Source organism: Diabrotica undecimpunctata, chromosome 3 (assembly GCF_040954645.1).
Source record: "Diabrotica undecimpunctata isolate CICGRU chromosome 3, icDiaUnde3, whole genome shotgun sequence".
NCBI classification, from domain to species: Eukaryota; Metazoa; Arthropoda; class Insecta; order Coleoptera; family Chrysomelidae; genus Diabrotica; species Diabrotica undecimpunctata.
Window position 1 is genome coordinate 18374372 of NC_092805.1, and position 24658 is coordinate 18399029.

Here is a 24658-nt window from a genome sequence, read left to right on the forward strand (position 1 = left end):
ATGTATGTTAATGAAATTTTCTGTCTACTTATTACTAAATTTTTTAATATTTTTACGATACCACCATAGATTTAAGTCCTTTAAAATTAAAATTTTTTTCTTTAAAAATTTTGGAAGAGATAGTCGGAAGGTAATTTAAGTAATTTTAAAAATTTGTTCATATAAATATAATACTGTTACACTTCTTTGAAATCACTTTATGAACAATAACTTGTTTACAATATTTAATACAATGTATTGTACAAATTTTTGTACAAAATTTCTAAATATTTATCTATAAACGACTATAAAATTTCTAAAATACCTTTCTGTTTATATTATTTAATTTTATTTATTTTATTTTATTTTACTTTCTTTAATTTTATATAACTTTATTCAATTTTATTTAATTTTATTTAATTTTAATTAATTTAATTTAATTTAATTTAATTTAATTTAATTTAATTTAATTTAATTTAATTTAATTTAATTTAATTTAATTTAATTTAATTAAATTTAATTTAATTTAATTTAATTTAATTTAATTTAATTTAATTTAATTTAATTTAATTTAATTTAATTTAATTTAATTTAATTTAATTTAATTTAATTTAATTTAATTTAATTTAATTTAATTTAATTTAATTTAATTTAATTTAATTTAATTTAATTTAATTTAATTTAATTTAATTTAATTTAATTTAATTTAATTTAATTTAATTTAATTTAATTTAATTTAATTTAATTTAATTTAATTTAATTTAATTTAATTTAATTTAATTTAATTTAATTTTATTTTATTTAGTTTTATTGAAAAAATAGGTAAAAACTGTCTAGATAGTCTGCTAATTAAAATAAATCGGTAAATAATGCGGATTATTTAAAATGCGGAAAATAAATAATAAATTCCTAATTAAAAGCTAATTTCTTGCAGAAATAAAAATGAAATATTTAACTGAGACCCACCGAATGGAGTTTAATGATGATCGGTTACGGGAAGAATTGTAGAAGTCAAGTTGAAGTAGAAAACTTATTTAATTAGAGGTATCCTCAGTTGCCTAATATTGCACAAGGTACTGTGTCTAAAATATATGCACAATTCAGAGAACTTGGACATTAAAACCATTAAAAAGAAAACCAAACTTCATTGAAGATGAGGTGAAAGTAAATATTTTGGTAAGTATCGCAGAGAATGCAAAGTCAAGTTCACGTCAAATTGCAAGTCAAAATAATGTGAGTTACAAAACTGTCCTAAGGTGTCTTCTTGAAGAAAAACTTCATACATATAAATTGACTTTTGTGCAGGAGCTAACAGAAAACGATCCAGATCGTAGAATGGATTTTTGCGAAATGTCCTATATTTGTAGATTTTAATTTGACAGTCGAAAAATATTTAAGCATGCTAAGAGACGATGTTCTTCCTCAGTTAGCTAACTTGTATCCCAATCCAATAGATCCGACCCTACCGCATGAAATTGTCTGGTTCTATCAAAACGGTGCAACACCCCATTATGCTTTAATGGTGAGAAATTACTTGAATGAAATATTCTTCAATAAATGGATTAGACGAAGGGGTACTAGTGAGTGACCAGCTAGGTTGCCGGATCCTATTTGGTTTTTTTTCTTGAGGTTATCTCAAGAACAAAGTATATGCAACACAACCAACTAGCATTGAAGACCTCAAAGAAAGGATAACTACAGAAATACGGAATATTTCACCTCAAACTTTAAACAAAGTTCGGGACGAGTTTTATAGGAGACTGTGTTATTGCCAACAACAAGGTGGAGAACATTTTGAGCATTTATTTTAATGTAATCCAATCAATTACCTCGGGTATTTTATGAATTAATTGTCTTGAAGAAAATTATACTTAATTTCAAAATTTCACCTTGTATTATTCATAATGATCCTACACGATATAGTTCGTTGAGATCAGGTTGTTAAGAAGCTTTTAAAAACAAAAATATACATGCGTGGATCACCCTGTGCATTCAAATTTATGTTTAAAAAGGGCACATTTAAATTTAAAAGTTCAGTGGAAAATTCTAAATTCTTGAATTCCTGCTTCCCTAATTATTTTACACCAAAAGGCAAGAAAAAATATTTGTAGAGGACTGAAATATGTATCGAAAATAAATGTTAAAATTGTTCTACGAATTAAACGTATTCCAACATTTTGCAAGATCCCCAGTCATATTAGGTAAAAAAAGGGGTCAACCTCGGAATGAAAGATAATAAGCTGCAAATTGGTATGAACCTTTGTTTTGTCATTCTAAATGTTGTCTCAAAAGTCACAATCGTTATCGTGTCCGCGTCTCAAGATATTCAAGGTCAAAGGTCACAAAAATCGGTTTTTCGCGAATATCTGGCTTCCTATCGGTTAAATGAGATTTGCATTTATTATAAAAGTTGTAGGCTATAAAATTCCCTACAACTTTTGTTTAAACTTTTTTTTCATACGACCAACCGTTTTGAAGGTAGAGCGCGAAGAGTGCACATCGTACAGTCATATACGGCCTAATGCAAGGTCAAGCGTGAGTTATGCTTATCAATACGTTATAAAGTCAATTATTTACTTGGAAATTATAAATATTAAACAATGCCTATTATTTATGTACTAACTATTAATTATTTATATTTAATTAAAGTAAGTAACTTGATTATTTATATATAATTATTCATATTTAACTATTTAAGTATAAAATATTATTAATTCTGGATTATATATTTTAGTTTTATTTTAAGTTAACACGACATTATATATCTTTTCTTTAAAACGCGTAAATTTCTCAATACTTATATACCTGGAAATACTTGTCCCTACCCTATGCCCTTTTCTATTCATTGCCGGGACAGATGTTCTATAGTATTCAAGGCCACTCTCTCCACTTTGTATGAGTCAAGATTATTCGTTAGTTTGAAATTGTACCGTTGCAACTACGGACGTACGGTTTTAAGAGCTATGGCTGATTTGTGTTTTATATGTGATAAGAAACTTTCAGAAGGTGTTTCTGTGAATGTCGTACGTGGTTTACAAACTTTAAAAACTGCAAGTATTGAAAGAAATGATGGACATATAGACTATTTAAATACTTTAAGTTCTGTAAATGTGCATTCCGAGTGTCGAAAAGTGTACACGAGTAAAAATGTTATTATTGCATCAAAACGACGCACAGATGAGAGTGAACCTTCAACGTCAAGTGCACCTCGTAAAAAACGAAATGAAGTCTTTGATTTTGGAAAGTTATGCTTATTTTGTGGCCAAGAAGCTGATGAAATAGCAGAAAAGAAAAAAAAATTAAAGTATAGACGGACAATAAGTAATGTAAGTACTCTTGCATTCAAAGACAACGTAATTAAGAGAGCAGAAGAACGAAACGATTCCTTAGGAGAATTAGTAAAGGAACGTATATATTACGAGTATGATTTGATCGCTGCTGAAGCAAAGTATCATACTATTTGCTATACCAACTTTTTAACCCGAGTACCATCTGCAGATAAAATGCCTCGCCAAGATGATCAAGTCACTCAAGCAATGAAGGAGATTTTTTGTTATATAGAAAATAATGAAGATTCTCAATTTACTTTGAAAGAACTTAAAGATGTCCCTACGGAATACATACCTGACGATAAGACAATTATTACAAAATTACAACAAAAGTATTTAACTGATATAATAATCACAAAAAAAATTGGATCATTTACAATTATATCTTTCCGTGATACACAGCTTAACGTATTATCAAGAGCTTGGTACGAAAATAAAAAAAGTACTCCTGTAGAAGAACGTCTACGGATTGTAGAAGCTGCTGCGGCTATTATTAGGGAAGACATCAGATCATCTGTAGTTGAAACAAAAACGTATCCACCTCCGAATAAAATGCTAGATTGTATTAATGAAGAAATACCAAAAACATTATCACATTTTTTGGAAGAAATAATATTAAAAAATAGAAAAGGACAAGTAGATCATTTAAAAACGAAATGCACATCTATTAGCCACGCAATAATGGCTTCGATACAAGAACGTTCATTTTCATCACAGCTACTGTTGGGCCTTTCCGTATTTCTTCACAGAAGATATGGGTCTAAAAAATTGTTGGATGTTTTATCATCTTTAGGATTTGCTGCATCATATAGTAATACCATACAGTATGAAGTTTCATCAGTTTACCATCCACAACCTCGTATTTTACCATCAGAGTCTGGTGCGTTGGTACAATATGTTGGAGACAATGCAGATATTAATGTCAGTACTCTTGACGGTAATAATACTCTTCACGTTATGGGAATGATAAAAATAATTACTCCGAAAGATGCTGTAATTTATGATGATCGCATAAAAAAATGTACAACTAAACCGAGTGCAAAAGAGTTAGCAGCAATATCACATGTATCTCTTTTAGCATATGAAAAGCCAGTTGTACCTGGGTACAGCAAGATTCAAGTCCAAAATCTACATGATGATCAAGTACTGATTGAAAAAAAATTTAATGCAGTTGATTTGTTGTGGTTATACGGAAAATGGAAGAATCTTTCACCGTTGCCAGGGTGGAATGGCTATCTTCAACAACTTACGAAAAATAATCAAAATTTTTCAACTTCTCAGGTTATATTTCTACCTTTCATTGATCATCCTGCCAGTAATTTAGACACAATTTATACAACTTTACATAGTGCTATAAATATTGCCAAGTCACATCAACAAAAAACGTGCATAATTACATTTGATCAGCCCCTGTACTCAAAAGCACGTGAAATGGTTGCTGCGTCAGATGCAAACTCAGACTTGTCTAAAACAGTTGTCAAACTTGGAGGATTTCATATGCTCATGTCTTTTCTTGGATGCATAGGACATGTAATGGACGGTAGTGGTCTCAAGGAAGCTTTAAGTAAAATATATGCTACAAATTCGGTCGACAAAATGTTGAATGGTCACGCTTATGCAAGAAGTATCAGAGGCCATATATTATTACGACTTGCATTATCAATAAAGATTTTTGAAGAGATGAAAATTGAAAATTGTGTGTTAGATGAGTTAATTGAACAGATAACTAGTCGCGATGTTTCCTACGAAGATGTTGAAGGATGTACGAGCAGCTCCAACTCGTTAATTGATCAATTTCAGGATAAACTAAAAGAATTAAAAGCTCGAGGTCCCACGGCACAGTTATGGGTGCAATATTTTGAAATGGTATCAATAGCCCTAGATTTCATTCGCGCTGAAAGGCTGGGACTTTTTCAAGAACATTTGGATGCAGTGCGAAAAATGCTGCCCTATTTTCATGCTGGTGGTCATTTCCTATATGCGAAATCAGCTCATTTGTATCTTCAAGATATGTTAAAACTTGAGGAGACAATGGATCAACAGGCTTTTGAGAACTTTAAAAACGGATTCTTTACTGTAAAACGAACAGAAAAATTCAATTCTGGTACATGGACAGACATGGTAATCGAGCAAAGTCTGATGAAATCTATGAAGACAGAAGGAGGAGTATCTCGAGGCCGAAGTACACAAGAAAGTGTTCTATGTAAGTGGGTATATGCTATGTATGCCACGAATACAATTTGTGAAGAAATTGAACGGTTTTGTAACATTTCTTTCGATTCTGTGGACCAACATGTTGATGCTAGAGATTCACGAATAAAAAGGGATGATACTGATGTAAATGAACTGGTTGGTTGGTTTACGCTTCATAATCCCTTTCCAAATACGAATCAGTTGGTATCCTTAGCTTCAGGAATCGTTGGAAATGACCAAATTAATTGTCACCGAGCCCATGAAATCGGATTGCAATCTATGGTAAAGATAACTGGTTTGAACTTCAACGAAATAAAGTTAAAACGCGTCGATAAGGTTTTACCGCTTTCAGCCATTAACAAATCTGTCAAAATTAATGATTGTAAAGTTTCTATAGATCCAATGTTACTTTTCCAGAGAATAACTGTAAGCAAAAAATTTGAAAGTAATTTACAAGAATATCTTCAGTATGAACTAAGCCCGTATCCGACATCTTTATTTGATAGTAATGGCATGAGAAAAACCACGAAAGCAACATTATATGACAATATGATGCCTGTCGTTATCGATCTTGATGAAAATAATGTAACATACATCATCGATGGTGGATTTCTTCTGCATCGCGTCGTATGGAGCAAAGACGATACTTTCTCTATTATTTTAAATAAGTACATTAAATATTTACAAACACATTATGGCTCAGCAATTGTTGTTGTATTTGACGGATATTCGGACTATAGTAAAAATATTAAAGCACTGGAACAACAAAGAAGAACTGCTGCACTTTCAAAATCATATGAAGTTTGTTTTGACGAAACAATGGTTGTGCCAATCAGTCAAGAAAAATTTTTATCAAATCGGTCTAATAAAAAAAAATTTATCGACATGCTTGTTGAAAAATTTAAAACTGTTAATATCACAACAAAACAAGCCAGAGATGATGCTGATGTTCTCATCATTGACACAGCTATTGCCTTATCAGAACATCAAAAGACTGCTGTCATCATAGGAGAAGATATCGATTTGCTCGTTATTTTAATTGGACGTACTCAGTCACATCATCAGGAAATTTTTTTGAAAAAAGTTGGCAAAGGCAATGTCAAAACACAAATATATTCTACTAAAAGTTTTGACCAATATCCTCGTACTAAAAAGCACATTTTATTTTTACACGCATTCAGTGGCTGTGACACGACTTCTGCGCTATTTAAAAAAGGAAAAAAAACTGTTACTAGAGCATTGGAAAAAATTCCTGATTTAGATAAACTGGTGGAAGTATTTCAACAAGAAAACTGCCCAAAACAAACATTATTAGAAAATGGAGTGCGCATCTTGTTGGCATTATATAATGCTCCAAAATCTGAGGACAACATTGATCATTTCCGCTACACGCAATTCATCAAATTTACAAAACTAAATAAACCTGTACACCTGTCAACACTTCCACCAACAAGTGTAGCAGCTCATCAACACATAAAACGTGTCTACTACCAGATTCAAACGTGGTTAGGGAAGGACTTAGAACCTCAAGAATGGGGCTGGATGCTTGAAAATGAAATCCTGGAGCCCATACGAACGTTATTACCTCCAGCACCAGCCGAACTACTAAACGTAATATTTTGCAATTGCAAAAATGGTTGTGGTTCCCGCTGTGGATGCAGAAAATCAGGGCTACAATGTTCTTTAGCTTGCGGCCAGTGCAACGGACAAGCTTGCCTCAACGCTTCACTGTATCCAAGTAATCCCGATGAAGAAAATACATATGATCCCGATATTCTGGAAGGTTTGGAGATGAACATGACAGATAATGAGGATGATGACAATGAATCGAACATTTTTGAGCGACAAGAAGAAGAAGACGACGAACAAGAAGAAGATAATTAGCTTCCATTTCCAATTTCATTACAATTGAAATCAAAAAAGATACTTTTGATATTTGAACTCACATTTTGATAAATGTATATTATGCCGTATTTAATAATAAATAAAAATATGTGTAAAATATATACTCTTACTATTATATCATTTTAACTTAAAATAAAACTAAAATATATAATCCAGAATTAATAATATTTTATACTTAAATAGTTAAATATGAATAATTATATATAAATAATCAAGTTACTTACTTTAATTAAATATAAATAATTAATAGTTAGTACATAAATAATAGGCATTGTTTAATATTTATAATTTCCAAGTAAATAATTGACTTTATAACGTACTGATAAGCATAACTCACGCTTGACCTTGCATTAGGCCGTATATGACTGTACGATGTGCACTCTTCGCGCTCTACCTTCGAAACGGTTGGTCGTATGAAAAAAAAGTTTAAACAAAAGTTGTAGGGAATTTTATAGCCTACAACTTTTATAATAAATGCAAATCTCATTTAACCGATAGGAAGCCAGATATTCGTGAAAAACGGATTTTTGTGACCTTTGACCTTGAATATCTTGAGACGCGGACACGATAACGATTGTGACTTTTGAGACAACATTTAGAATGACAAAACAAAGGTTCATACCAATTTGCAGCTTATTATCTTTCATTCCGAGGTGAAAGCCCTAATATGACTGGGCTATGATTTATTCAGGCAATAGTGCGCGAATTGTCAGTTCGTCATTTAGCGTAAGATATCGCAATAAACCAATTCCAAGTCATTCAACAATTCAAAAGATTTTACAAAATTTTGAAAATACTGGAACCGTGATTTCTAATTGTACCTGTACAAACAATATTGCTGGGGTACCAAGAAATTTAGAAAATCAAAATTAAATAAATAATGTATTAACAGCAGTTGTAGAAAATCCTAAAATGAGTTCTCGGACCATTGCAGACCAGTTTAATATTCATAATTCCACGGTCTTAAAAATTTTGAAAATGAATAATTTCCGTTCGTATAAATTTCAATGTCATCAAGAACTAACAGAAGTAGATGTTGAGTGACGAGCGGAGTTTTTGTTATGAAATTTTAGAGAGGGCTAATGCAGACAGACAATTTTAAAAAAACATTTTGTTTAGTGATGAATGTACATTTTCATTAAATAATAAACCAAATGTTCAAAATTAAAGGATTTGGTCGACAGGAAAGCCCGAGGATATTATTGAAAGCCATATCCAATATCGTCTAAAAATAAATGTCTGGTAAAGGTATTGTGTCGACGTCGAAGGTGATGTCGAAGGTATTTCAAGACTTGAGTTTGGTTCAGATTCTTGGGTTGTATTATATGAAGCAGAAGTTATATTAACAGAAGATTAAGATACAGATGCATTTTCTTTCATGATTGGTAGAATCTAGTAGTTACACTAAAAATATGTTTATTAAAAGAGTAGAAAGCTATAGATTTGAAACCGTTTATAATATTTTTAGGTGTCATTGATTTTAAGTGGGCAGTACCGGCACGTTCTACTCTTTGGTACAGTGTCATCGGAACGCTGGGGTGGTTACGCAGCCATGAATTAATCGCAGTATTGTAATAGAACAGTGAATGCAGCGGAAGAAACCTACGTTGAGTTGAAACAAAATGCAGAAGCAGTAGGGCTAGCAATAAATACAAATAAAACAAAACTACTCATACAAACCAGATCAAATAGACCGGTGATCAAATAAACAACACTTTATTGACGATATAGAACATGTAAATAGATTCACATACCTAGGAATGGATCTGGTCGCAAGCAATGAAGAAGAACCGGAAATAAATAGAAGGCTTGTGCTGGCAAATAAAGCCTATTTCGCGATGGGCCACATATTCAAATCGCGAGACGTGCACCGGAAAACAAAACTCCGGGTCTATAAAACAATAATCAGGCCCACAGTAAGTTATGGTTGTGAAAGATGGGTGGTGACACAGAAATCTGCCAATGCATTAGATGTGTTTGAAAGAAAAAAAATACGTAGGATCCTGGGCCCAATAAGTGAAAACAACAACTGGCGAATTAGGTATAATAGAGAAATATACGAGCAATATAGCGAACCAACTCTAGCACAACATACTAAACTGCAGAGATTACGGTGGGCAGGGCACGTGGTCCGCATGCATGAGAATAGAATCCCCAGAAAACTATTAAATGCAAAAATGCATGGAAAAAAACCTGTTGGAAGACCTAAAAAGAGATGGGAAGACGAAATCGATGAGGATGCCAGGAACTGACTGAGAACGCGTTCATGGAAAAGAACAGCGGTAAATCGAGATGATTGGAGAAGCCTGTTGAAGGAGGCCAAGGCCCGATTTGGGCTGTAGCGTCATTGGATGGATGGATTGTAATAGTTTTTAAAGGAAAAAAAAACTGATGTGTCCAAAGGCTGTTTTATTGTTTTTATGTGGGGATAGGGTTAAAATTGTTATGCCATTAGCTTTTGCTTTTTCTGCTTATTTCCAGAGATATGTGGAATTCGCGATTGTCATATATTGATAAACACGGGTTTTCTTTTCTAGCACCAGTATGTTTAATAAAATGATCTAATACTTTCGTGAATAGTTCAACGGACATCCATCCACTTGGATTAGTTACTCCTAATATTCCTGGCGGAGCACCATTTAGCATAATCGTATTAAACTTGTTATGAAGAAAAACAATGACCGAAGCTAAAAATGTTCAATTTGATCGAATTATTGCACAAGTAGTAGCGAGTAATCCTCTTTCGGCACTTGTGCACTGATTCAGCTGTTTAACACCTTTTTGTGTCACAACTTTATGTGGTCGTTGGACAGTCTTAGCGGAGAACTACGAACACGGTTCTACACCATTCTACACTACACTGTTTAGACGTTGATACTTTCGTTGTTTAAAGTTTTGTTTACTCAAATATTATGTGGTAAGTTGTCCCTCTGCTTTTTTAATTAATTGCAATATTACGAGATCCTTTTTTTCGTATATTTATAGAGTGCAACTGGCAACTCACTTTAATGCCGCTACGCACTCCCAGGCCATTTTTTCACTATCTGATTTCTACCGAGAGGGCAATACACTTCCTACTAATATCTGATTATTTGCCGAAGAGGCGTGAAGAAATTGTGGGGAGAACAACCCTTGGCCCTTTATGAACGTATTCGAATACCCACATATTTTGGATGTTAACATATTATTATTCTTTAAGCCCATGACCCCGTATAAGAATGTCATCGGTGAAGGGGAGGGGGGCTCGAAAACCCCCGAATAATGACTGTCGACTGATTTAGAATTAAATTAACATGACACTTCACAGATCACAACAGGGGAAGAGGTCACCCTGGAGACTAGATACCTTGGAGACTATCGCCGTCGTAGTATTCATATTCAGCGATCTCAAAAATCAACGACTAATGACTTTTGACTAATTTCGAATGAAAATAACATAAAACTCCAGGAAACAAGTTCCACCCTTCCCCAGGTATCTCGAGAACCATCGCCGTCATTTTTATTCAGCAACCTCAAAAATCTTTAAGTAATGACTATCGACTGATTTAGAATTAAATTAATATACTCCAGGTAACAGCACCAGGTAGCCTGAAGACCATTATAAGACCATTGAATTTGTTACTGTCAATATTTTCTGAGTTATAAATTTTTCATTTTCTATGTACTTTGGAAATGCATTTTCCTTATGCACGAAATGCAATTTTCATTTTACCACCATGAATTTTGTTCATAAACTTGCCGTCCCTTTCCCGAATCGAATGCAAGATGTTGTTTATATTCTTATTCCAAGGGAGTATATATTTCTTTTATAGAAAATTTTTTTTTATTATAACTAATAAATTAACAATCAGAATAAAACAATGTATTCTATAAGTTAATGTGATGAGTTTAGGTCCTGTCCCTTGGTTCTGGCGTGATGTGGTCCCCTCCAGTGAGAGAATCACGGGCCCATGTTACTGGTCTGTTGTCCAACGTCGCTTTAGTCTTCTGATAACTCGATGTTGAGGTATTGCGGAAATTAATGGATTGGAGTGTGTGTTCACTTTTTGAATGTATTGTAATTTCTTTTGCTGGTATACTTCTTTCACTGTTGAGATATTGAGATCCTCATAGATTCTTTGGTTGGTTACGTACCAGGGTGCATCAACAATTGCTCTTAAGATTTTTGATTGGCATCTTTCCATAATAGCAATATTAGATTTACTACTACAGCCCCATAGCTCTATGCCATATGTCCATATTGGTTTGATAACTGTTTTATAAATTAGAATTTTATTATTTATTGACAGCTTGGAGTTTTTTCCAATTAACCAATTGATTTCTTTTTGTCTTAGTTGTATTTGTTTTCTTTTTTTGGTGATGTGTTCTTTCCCACACAGGGTTTGGTCCAGGTGTAGCCCTAGGTATTTGGTTGTTTTAGTCCTGGGTATTTCCTCATTGTTGATATATATTGGTGGTGGTGTTTCTCGTCGTAAAGTAAAAGTTACGTGGGTTGACTTGTTTTCATTTATTTTTATTTTCCATTGTTTTAGCCAGTTTTCAAGCTCATACAAATAGTCTTGGAGTTGTTGTGTAGCTATGTTAATGTGTTTGTGACTTGTAAGTGCTACTGTGTCATCTGCAAATGTGCCAATTGTTACGTTATGTAATGTTGGTAGATCAGACGTATATAATATATATAATAAAGGTCCCAGGACGCTTCCCTGTGGAATTCCCGCCTTAATGGGATGCGTTTTGGATATTTCTCCATTTACTTTTGTTCTAAACTGTCGGTTTTCCAAGTATGATGTAAGTATTCGAAAGAATGGTGGTAATATTTATTTAATTTTATAAAGAAGTCCTTTATGCCAAACCTTATCAAAAGCTTGACGTACATCTAGTGATACCATCGGGCAATATTCCTTTTCTTCTAATGCGGAATTGATTTTATGGGTTATTCGGTGACATTGCTGGATAGTTGAGTGTTCTCGTCGAAATCCAAACTAATAATTTGGTATCCAATCTGCGCCTGTAAAGTCTGGATCTATTCTTTTTATTAAAAGTTTTTCTAGTAATTTGGAGATTGTTGATAACAGACTGATAGGTCGATAGGATGAGACTTCACTTGGATCTTTTCCTGGTTTTGGGAATAATAGTATTTCTGCAATTTTTAGATTGTTAGGCCAATAATTACATCTTAATATTGCGTTAAATATATATGTAAGGATTACTATACCCTTTTTTGGTAATTCTTTTAGCATTTTTGGTGTTATTAGGTCAATTCCTGGTGACTTTTTGATATTTAGTCTTAAGATTTCTTCTTTAAGTTCTTTGGGTGTTGTTAATTTTATTGGATTTACTGATGGTTCTTCTGAGTTTAAATAATTAATAATTTCTTGATCTTCTTCATTGTTGTGTGGTTGGAATACTGTTGCTAAATGTCCAGCAAATAATTCTGATTTTTCTTTATCGCTTCTTGCCCATTGGTTCTGTGTGTCTGTGGGTTTTCTTACTGGTGGGAATATTGCTTGAGGTTTTAAGGATGATTTGATTGGTTTCCATATTGAATGGTCGTATCTATTAAGTTGTGTTACATATTTTTTGACTGACTCTTCTCTTTCAATTTTTAGTTGTGTTTTTAATTTATTGGTTAAGCGATTGTAAAACGTTTTATCCGCTGGGTTCCGACTTTGTTACCATTTGGCTCTTGCTCTTCTTTTTTTAGCAATGAGCTTTTTAATTTCTAATGGAATATTTATTCTTTGCTCGATTTTATTTTTATCTGCATCGTTCGGTGTCGCTTCGTTTGCAGCGTTTTGCAATAAAGTTATAAGGTTGTTTGTAGCTGCTTCTATTTCTGAAGGGCTTTTTAGTCTTACATTTAGTTTAATGTTTTCATCCAGTATATTTCGGTAAAGATTCGAATCTGTTCTAGGTCCATGTAGTTTTGGAGTAGGTTGTTTGTTAATAACGCATGTGCTAATTGTTGCAATAATTGGTGAATGATCTGAAGATAGATCATAACTTGGAACTATGTCCATAAAGGTGTTAGATATTCCTTTTATGATGCAAAAATCTAAGAGGTCTGGTCTTTTTTTGGGGTCCGTTGGCCAGTACGTTGGTGTTCCTGTTGATAAATATGAGTATTTATTTTCTTGCATTAAGCTATAGAGCTCTCTCCCCTTTGTTGTTATTAATCTTGATCTTCAGTAAGTGTGTTTACTATTAAAGTCACCAGCTGCGATAAATTTTGGACCTAGAGTATTGAAGAAGGATCCGAAATCGTTTTTTTAATATTGTGCTTTGGAGGGCAATATACTGCTGCTATTGTTATTTCGTAAGGTAATGAGCACACTTTAATTACTGTAGCTTGGATACAGCCTGTTATATAACTTTCCATCATGAAATGTTTAATTGATTGTTTGATCAAGATTGCTGTACCTCCATGGGCTGTCTTGTCTGGGTGGTAAGTATGGTACGTTAGATAATGAGGTATTTTAAAATACGATTTGTCTGTAAAATGTGTCTCACTTATTAATAATATATCTATAAAATTTTGTTGTAGAAATATTATCACCTCGTCCTTATGATTCAGCAGGCCATTGGCGTTCCATTCAGCTATTCGTAAAAAGAATTTTATTTGCATACGAGTTTACTTAGCATGTTTATTACCATGCTGTTTTGTTGCAAGATTTGATTAAACATGGCTTTGAATTCTTCTAAAAACTTCATAAGAATAGTGTTTGAATCTTGGTTATCTGAAGGAGCAGCAGGAGGTTGTCTATTACTCGCTGCATTAGCATAGCTTACATTTGGTCTTACTGTATTAGGTATAAAGTTTCTGTGCTTGCGACATATTTTGGTGATGATTATATGTAGTTTGTGCTATATTTTTATTTCTATTTAAATTACGATAATATTCGCATCCTTTATAGTTAGCTGGGTGATCTCCTCCACATAAAGCACACGTAGCTGGTGTGTTCTTGTTCTTTTTACAGCTGTTTGTACTGTGCTGTCCTCCACATTTCACACAGACATAAGGTCTATTGCAATATGTTTTTGAATGGCCATATAATTAACATCTCATACATTGGATGATATTTTTGTTTTTTATGGGTGGTTCAATTTTTATATTGCAGTGTTGTAATTTCTGAATTTTATAAATATCTTGGTTATTGTCTGATGGTTCAAGGTCAACAAAGAACATATTTACCGGCTCTTTTGTAATCCTATGTTTAGCATTAATGATGTTTCTTACCTTGTGACCCAGTTTTGTCAGTTCTTCTTTGATGTCTTCTGTTGCATGTGAATAGTGAAGGTATTTAATTACGACTCTATAGGCCCTTTCTTCCTTTGGTTGATATGTGTAATGAAAAATGTTGTTCTCTCTCATATATCTTGATAATGTTCTGTATATTTCTGGATCGCTACAAATTATTTTGACTGTATTATTTGCCATAGTCCTGGTTTCGTATTGTTCAGCTTCAGCTATTTCTGTAAATTTTTTCCTCATTTCTGGGAAGTCACTTACACCGTAAACAAATATTGGTGGTGGTTTAGGTTTTCTTGGCGCTGTTTCATTTTGATTGGTTTCATTTTCTTGGGTATCCGTTAGTGTATTATTTTTGTTCGATAGTGTAATGGTATCATCTTCTTTGTCTGTTTCTACATTTGATCTGATTTTTCTGCGTTTTGTAGTTTTAACTACTTGCCATGAGTTTTTTGTTGACACATTTGCACTTTCTGGTTCGTCATCGCTTGTTGATGACATTCTGTAGTATTGCTGGCTATTTCTGTTATTTATATTGCTGTTGTGTGGCGCGTTTTGTTGATTTAAATATTGTTCTTGATTGGGCGGAAATATCATATTCGTCGAAGAATTGGTGGTTGGTTGATTTATTTGCATATTGTACATACCTGGTGTTTGTGATGAGATTTGTGGATAACCCTGTATATTGTTGATTTGTGATTGACCCTGTGTGTTGTTTGGAATCTGCATTTGTGGGTAACAATTCATTTGGTCTGATGGATACTGGATTGGTAATGGCTGGCTGTTTACATTTTGCATTTGTTGGCTAACTATGTAGTTGTCGAATCCTGGTCCATTCCCCGTTGGAAACATTATAAATAAATTACTGAATTGTTTTTAAATTTAATTTGATGAGTTTATTATTTTTAAGTCTATTACTAATTGATTGCTTTTTAATCACTTAACATTTACTTATCTGTTCAATTCGATAAAACCGGTCGCACGTTGATAACGGAGAACCACCTAACGTCCGCTCGGTTTGGAGTATCGATGTGAACTTTTTATAGAAATAAAACCATAAACTTTAAAAATAATCTATAATACAAAACAAATTAAGAAAACTACCAATTTTAACAAAGTTATTTTCTAGGTACAAACTTCACTCGTATTTCATTTTCTGTTCTAAGCACTAAATCTGTTATAAAAACAATATCTTCAGGTTTGGTTATGGGTTCCAATTTGAAATTGCGCAGTATTCCGCATAAGACACTCTTCATTTCCAGCATAGCAAATTTTTGCCCTAAAAATATTTTAATATAATATAATAGTTGTTATGGTTTAAATTTATTAAAATCTAATAAAAAGTTAAATTCACCGACCGATAAAGTCACCCTATAAATAAGAATATTGGATTTGTAAGATGCAAATATTTGAATGAGTAATGGTTTTTCTAATTTAGTAGAAAATAGGTAGATAGGAGAATAGATAGTTTTACGTTAATATAGTAGAGGAATTCTCATAAACGATTATTGTTAATAGCCCGAAGATAGCAATTTTAGAATTGTCTTTAGTTTACAAAGAAGTTGGACAAAGAATTTTTGTGGTCAGGGATAAGTATACAATAACCGAAGTAGTATTAGCTGTATTGTCTCTAGAAACTTGGAAACCAAGAAAAGATCTTATTTATGTAAAATTTGGAGATACCAAGGTTATGTGATATCATAATAGCATTTAGCTTGTGTTTGACAAGTCACATAGCTTAATTGGTCGAAGGGGATAGCGTGTGTGTGTCTGATTGGTGAAAAGGAGAGATTGGAGTGAAGGAAGTCTGGTTAAAGTGAAGGTTTTGCCCGGAAAAAGGAAGATTACTGTGATTTAAACGTCGGAAGAAACAAGATGTTTTTGTTCCATATCCTGCAGCGAAAGTTAGCAGAGTTCTTGTCAAATAAGGATTGTGAAAGCTGTTTGTGTCTGTGGAACGAGCCCCAAAGATTGGTATCACTGAACAACGAAAGTACAAGTAACAACTAACAATAACCACAGAGGAAACTACAGCTACCTGGGGAAAGGAATGCCAAACGTTGAAACGTTTAAAACAAATGGAAAAGGATAATGCGAGTCAATAATAATGTAAAATGTAGTGGCATGTCTCGCAAAACAGAAAACCAAAAAAGGTATAGTAATATGCTAAATTCACAACTATGTGAGTAAGGTGATGTCGCTAAAAGAGAAGGAAGGAAGCATTTCATGTAGAATTCGAAAATAAAATAAAAAGTTTTAGGTTCTATCTCAACACAAAAATAACAAAGTTGACGTCTATGTCCGGTATAACCGGAAATGGCACATTCAGGACAACATAATATGTCAACTCAGCGTCACAACCTACAGCTTCGTAATTTCAGATTTTTTATCCTTAAATATTTTTGCTTTGTTATTAAATCACATACCTATGCAATTTCGGTGCCCGGCACTAAAAGGTATATACGCAAATGGATGTCTGTTGGTGCAATTTTCCGGCAGAAACCTATCAGGATCAAATTTCAAGGGATCTTCCCAAAATTCCGGTCGTCTGTGTAAATCGAAGATTAAAATATGCACATTACAATCTTTTGGAATTGTATATCCTGTTTTAGTCTGTAAATTCTCTCCGGCTACTCTACCTATAAGGCCAACGCTTGGATATAAACGCAAACTTTCCTTAATACTCCTCTCCATTAGTTTTAATTCTCCTAATTCTTGAAGTGTGGGAGTTACTGAGTCACCTATGATTGATAATACTTCGTCGTAAATTTCTTCCTAAAATATAAAAACGAAACTACATGAATACTTTTTAAATTAATTTTTAATTTAAAATTACAGTTGGATCAAATATAACTCTCATAACTCACAGAAATAATTTCAATCAATGACACGGTATGCGTAGTATGTGGACGAAAGATATTGAAAAGAAGAAAGATTGCATAGTTTATGCGAAAAGTAAAGATACGTCTAAGAACACCATTGTTATGTGTAAATTTTCACATATAATGTATATGTGAAAATGTATAATATATTTTATGTACCAGTAACAATATTTTCTACTTCAATATTTGTCCAACCACATTATCCAAGTCTTTTTAGGTCCTTATTTTTATTCAACATCGTGAAGGGCCATAAGCTTCAGTACTTGGGACATATAATGAGAAATCAGGACGTATATGAGCTACTCTAATGCATTTTGCAAGGTAAAACTGAAGGAAAAAGGGTCTTCAGGACGAAAATGAATATCCTGGCTTGCTAACCTGAGAGCATGGTATAGAAAGACCACAACACAGCTATTCCGTATAGCAACCAACAAAGTCATTATAGCCAGAATGATCGCTAACGTTCGGAACAGACAGGGACCCTTAGAAGATTTTTATTCCTTCTTATTTTTTTGTCTATCTTAGTTGCCATATTTGCATAACAAGTATTTTGTTATTCACTATGTGCAAGTGTTCTATTTAACCAAGTTGTATCCTTTCTAGCTTCTTCTTTTTCATGTGCTATCTCCAGCACTGGAGGTTAAGCAGGAGCAATGTGCAAGTGCTCTAACCAACCAAGTTGTATTCTTTTTATCTTCTTTTTCATCTTCTTGATGTACAGTCTCCACCACTGGAGGTTAGCGGTTATGGTGGCAAATTATTTCTCCATCTTCAGCTATACGCATAAGATCTTCAAAGCCTAGTCCTGTTTAGTTTCTAATATTACACCGCCAGGACAATTCTTTTCTTTCTATACCGACTGTCCCTCTATTTTACCCTCATGATCAACTGAAGCATTTAGTACTTTTCTTTACGTAGCAAATAACCCAAATTACTACTTTTTTCTAAATTTTGTCTATTAGAACTTCTTCATTTGTTTTTTGTGCAGTCCAGGGAATTTTTAAATAGTGGAAGAACAAAAAGTATACGTCGAATAAATGTAGATGGCTACATTTTAGATGCTGTGGAGAATAATCTTGATGTAAGGACACGAACGGTAGATAAAATGATTGGAACGTCGAAAAACGTTGTTCGTAGAACATTTCGAGAACAACTTCTACATCCATACCACTATCAGAGAGTACAAGATTTCCAGCAAGGTCATACTCCTCGAAGAATAATATTTTATAGCTGATTTCAAGATACAGTTGTCAGAGAACCTGAATTTCAATATAAAGTGTTATGTGCGGATGACGCATGTTTTATTGAAAACGGTGTGTATAATTTTCGTGATGCCCACATATAAGTTGACGAGAACCCTTATTTAATACAAATGACAAATTTTTAACAAAAATTTAGCATTAATTTATGGGTTGGGGTAATTAACAATCGTTTGATAGCACTATATGAGTTACCCAGAACAATAAATGGAGAGGCCTGATATAATTTCTTGCAAAATATTTTGCCGGTACTTCTTAAAGACTTGTCTTCGCAAGCACACCCTGAAGTGTAATTTGTTCACGACGGAACCCCAGCGCATTTTCCCAGAGCTATTAAAAATTTCATAGCTCTGGCTATCAAAATCTTTTAAATAGCATAGCATTTCAAAGCAGTTCTTTCAGCGATAATAATGCAATTTAATAAAGATTTGTATAAAAAATCTATTTTATTACAAAAAGACAGAAAAATAAGAAAAATATAAGACACGATAATAATAAAAAAGACGTAACAATGGAACAACACAAGGAAAATAGTAACGAGAAAAAATAAAGGATATAAATAGGGAAATGGTGAATTAATAATATAGATAGGAAAAATAGTTTAAAAACATCAAAGGACAATAAATAAAAAAAAATCTATTAAAATAGACACAGTAACCTTTCAGGAGATGCAGCTTGTCTTGGAGACCGGTGGGAGTCAATAACGATCAATTCTAAAGCCAATCGGAAGCTTTAGAGTTTCTCCGGCTCTGTACCTTCTTTTGATAGGTAAATTTATCGACTGTGTAAGTTTGTAATTTGTAAAACCGGTGCAGTGAACCGTGTGCGTCTAGAAAAGTAGCATTTTTAAATACTTTGGTATATATTGAAATCCCCTCGTATATGTTAAAACACCGAAATATTCTTTTAATCCTTTTTTGCGTCGACGAGTTGATAATAAACACATTTTTATAAAAGTTTGTTTATATATCACAGATGCATATTTCCTCGGTATTCTTTGATCGTTAAGCCGCCTAATATTGCGCGTTAAATAAATATTCCCGTTTATATGTTTTGTTTATACCAAGTTGGGCTATTGAATTTTAAAGATAATTACATCACTCTCGCTGAGGACGCTATCAGGGGCAGTTGGTTTCAGGTTAGTCCAAATTTTTCGTCAAATTTGTAATGTTGTTTCGTCCCTTTTCATGGAAATATGTAGTGTTGTGGCAGTTGACTGTGTAATTGGGTAGTTACAGTGAGGTTTGGGAGAATTTTTGAAAAGAGAACACGCTGTGAGTGTCGACGTCCAGAAGCCGGCAAATTTGTTGAAAATATTGAATTATACTCAATGAAATGTGTCAGTTTTAAAAGAGTAATCACTGTTTCTATGTTTCTAAGTATCTAAGAGACTTGTGTCGTCTACAACAACTTTAAAGGATAACCACATGTAGCCATTGTGACCAGTTGTACCTGTTCCAGTTTTTTAAGAAGCTGAGCCTAAAATTAGCATCCCAGTGAACAGTTTCCATCCTCATTTTGTCTGTCTAAACAGACGGCTGATGAATCTGGCTGAATCAGTCTAAAAAGTTATTCTGGCTGATTCGCAATGTGAGATGCAGTTTTTTTTTCGTGGCAGTAAATCTCCAGTGAAATCCAGTTCCAACTTCAGAAATTTAAAGTAAAAATAATATATAGTGAAACCTAGGTAACTTTTTTTGTTTGAACTTTTAAAGTAAAAATAGACATTTTTTCATTAATAATTGCTTTCATACAGGTTAAGAAATTATAATAATTAAAATTGTAGATCTTAGGGTGTGGCTTAGCTGTCTATTAATTTTAAAATTTAGTGTTGACATCTGACAACTAGCTTTATTTTTTTTTTGACATTTGGTAAATTACTAATCACATTACATATGTAAGATAATGAGTAAGAGGGAGACATAAGATATATTTTCTCTCTCTTCCTCTCTCGAGAATAAAAATGTTCCTTTTGTATATTTATTTAATATTATATATATATATATATATATATATATATATATATATATATATATATTATATATAATATTATATACTTATATAATATAATATATATTAATATTATTATTTATGTGATATGTTTTGTATTATTTATTAAATGTTCATAATTATTTCAATTTATGTGTCAAAGTTCAGTTTATGTGTCAAAGGACACGATTTCAAAGAAAATGAGGAACTGGAAGATGCCACCAACTTTATAGCAAATCAATTGAATTTGAATGTGAAAATAAAAGATGTGCAGAAAATAAGAACCTCTCAAGGGAAACCACCAGTGGCGATAGTAAAAGTAGATACAATGAAGGATAAAGAACTTATTATGAAGAATAAGAGTAAATTAAGAGGAACGCGGTATTTCATTGAAAACGATCTAACCCAAGCCGAAGCCAAACTACAGAAAGAGCTAAGAGATATGGCGAAAGAAGAAAAAGGAAAAGGTAATGAAACAAAAGTCGGCTATCAGAAAATATGTATAAACGATGAATGGTGGAAATGGAACCATAGTACCGAAAAACTAGAGAAAATGAAAAAAAACTGAGTCTACACAGGCACAGTGGTCAGGAAAATATGGAAACGAATAAAGCGCGGAATAGGATGATGATAGGACAATGGAATGTTAGAGGGACTTTTGAAGTAGGAGCACTAAAGAACTTATCAGATACGTTAGAGAAATATGAGATAGATATTGCAGCTATACAAGAAACTAAACAAAAAGGAAATTTTACCATGGATGTGGGAAACTACGTGTTTTTCAACAGTGGAGACAATGAACGTGTATTTGGGGTGGGATTTTTTATAAAGAAAACATTTGCCAATCTGGTGATAGATTTTGAGGCAGTCACAAGCAGATTATGTAAAATAAGAATAAGAGGAAAATATAGAAAAGTAACCCTTATAAATGTGCATGCACCAACAGAAAATACAGATGAAGACGTTAAAGATAGCTTTTATGAACAATTAGAACATATGTTTTACAAAATACCATCATATGACATAAAAATAATTGTAGGAGATTTGAATGCCAAGATTGGCAGGGAGGATATATACAAACAAATAACAGGGGGAAAAAGTAATCATAGAGACAGTAATCTGAATGGAAAAAGAGTAATAGAATTTGCTTTCGAACATAATATGCGAATTATGAGCACTTATTTTGATCACAAAGAAATTCATAAAGGTACCTGGGTATCACCAGATGGACAAACAGTAAACCAAATAGATCATTTACTAATAGAAGCCAAACATATGAGAGCCATAAAAGATAGCCGAAGTTACAGAGGTGCTGATGCAAATTCGGACCACTTTTTGGTCAAAGTTAAAATGGAGCAAATAATACCCACAATTAATAACACTAGCTGTAAAAAAATAAAAAGATATAACGGTGCACTACTTCAGGAGGGAGAAGTTAAGAAAAAATTCAGGCAGCAAATTGAAGAGAAACTGAAAAGCCAGACAACAGTAAATGATATAGAAAGCAGATGGGTACAACTAGAAGAAAAAATTCAAGAAGCAGCCGACTCAGTATTAACAGGAAACAGACAATGTAAACAAACGGATTGGTATGATGAGGACTGTAAGAAAGCCATTAATGACCGAAATAAAGCTAGAATAAATAGTATAATAAGAAATAATGAAGAGAATAAAAAAGCTTATGCCGCAAAAAGACGGGAAGCAAAGAAGATTTGTAGAAGGAAGAAGCGGTCAAGTTTAGAGCAGAAACTAGTTCGTATTGAAGAAGATTTTTTACATAAACAAGTCAGGAATTTCTACCAAGAAATAAAACGAGACCGAACCCAATACAAAACCACATCAAGATATTATAAAGATGAAGAGGGGAATCTGTTAGGTGGAACAGATGAAAAATTAAGAAGGTGGGCCAATTATTTCGAGAACATATTATGTACGGACGACCAAGATGAAAGAGAACAAACGCAACTACAACATGAAGACGTAAGGGACCCAGATGTAAATGAAGAAGTACCTACCAAGGAAGAAATTATAGAGATCATAAAAAACTTAAAAAACAACAAAGCACCTGGTGAAAATGGTATCATTGCTGAGTTTCTAAAAGAAGGTGGCGAAATGGTGCAAAAAGAAATCGCTGAGTTAATACGCGAAGTGTGGATCAGAGAAAAAATACCCAATCAGTGGAAAGAAGCAATCTTATGTCCAGTGCATAAAAAAGGAGACGTTACAGAATGTAAAAATTACAGGGGAATAGCTCTACAAGATACAGTGTATAAGATTCTGGCCATATCAATTAGAAATAAAATTAAAACAAAAGTTGAAAATTGTCTAGGTGAATATCAAGCAGGTTTCAGAGCAAACAGATCGGTAATAGACCAAATTTTTACAATGAAACAAATTTTAGCTAGCTCATATGAATTCAACCTAACATTACACATGCTGTTTATTGATTTTAGACAGGCATATGATACTATAAAAAGAAATAGAGTATTCGAAGCACTGGAATATTTTAAATTTCCACCAAAAATAGTAAGACTGACTAAATGCATACTCAATGATACTAAAAGTAAAGTCATGTTAGAAGGACGGGTTTCGGATAGCTTTATCACTAATAGAGGTCTGCGACAAGGTGACCCGTTATCAACAGATTTTTTCAATTTGATCTTAGAGAAGATTTTACGAGAGTGTAACATCTACACTAGAGGCACAATATATCATCACAGGCATCAATGCGTAGCATATGCAGATGATGTTACCTTAATAACAAGGAGACCTGCAGAATTAAGAGAAATCTTTACTAGAATAGAGAGAATGGCCAGGGAATATGGTTTAGAAATAAACGAAGAAAAAACAAAATATATGGTGATGAGGGGAAACGAAAATCATCAAGGACAGTTCTTTAAGATACAAAGCCCAAGTAAAGAATATAACTTTGAAGTTGTTAGCCAATTCGATTACTTGGGAGTGACACTAACAAATAGGAACGAAGAGAACCAAGAAATCATAAAAAGAATGGCCAAAGGTAGTAAGAGTGCTGGGAGCCTGACTAAGATACTGAGGTCGAATATAATATCCAGAACAGCAAAAAAACGAATATATACAACAGTTATCCGACCTACAGTACTCTATGCTAGCGAGACCTGGACACTAAATAAAGATATGGAAGTAAAATTAGATAGATGGGAACGAAAAATTCTTAGAAGGATATACGGAGGTGTAAAAGAAGGGAACATCTGGCGAAGAAGAACGAATGAAGAAATAATGCAAATATATGGGCAACCAAAAATAACAAGACTTGCTAAAATTCAAAGATTAAGATGGCTCGGACATATAGCAAGAATGAAGGAAGGAAGAGTTCCCAATGAATTAATAAACACGGAGGCTGGTACAAAAAGAAAAAGAGGCCGCCCCTGAAGAAAATGGCTGGAGTCGGCAAAAGAAGATCTGAAGTCGCTGCGGGTACAAGATTGGAAAAACTTAGCACAAGATAGAAAGAACTGGAAGAAAACCGTTGAAGCCTTGGGCCTTTGAGGCCTGTTGAGCTGAACTATATATATTCTTTGATCGTTAAGCCGCCTAATATTGCGCGTTAAATAAATATTCCCGTTTATATGTTTTGTTTATACCAAGTTGGGCTATTGAATTTTAAAGATAATTACATCACTCTCGCTGAGGACGCTATCAGGGGCAGTTGGTTTCAGGTTAGTCCAAATTTTTCGTCAAATTTGTAATGTTGTTTCGTCCCTTTTCATGGAAATATGTAGTGTTGTGGCAGTTGACTGTGTAATTGGGTAGTTACAGTGAGGTTTGGGAGAATTTTTGAAAAGAGAACACGCTGTGAGTGTCGACGTCCAGAAGCCGGCAAATTTGTTGAAA

The 24658-nt window shown here is 33.2% G+C and overlaps 1 protein-coding gene across 1 annotated transcript in view; it reads right to left on the minus strand.

Annotated features, from left to right (window-relative positions):
• The window catches only part of LOC140435687 (uncharacterized), a 113606-nt gene that overhangs the window by 52001 nt on the left and 36947 nt on the right, over window positions 1-24658 (minus strand). The window contains exons 7-9 of the mRNA XM_072524408.1: window positions 17082-17430; window positions 15781-15934; window positions 7087-7277 (exon numbers count right to left, since the gene is read on the minus strand). Coding sequence (XP_072380509.1) covers window positions 7087-7277; window positions 15781-15934; window positions 17082-17430 — 694 coding nt within the window. The remainder of the gene's footprint in view (window positions 1-7086; window positions 7278-15780; window positions 15935-17081; window positions 17431-24658) is intronic.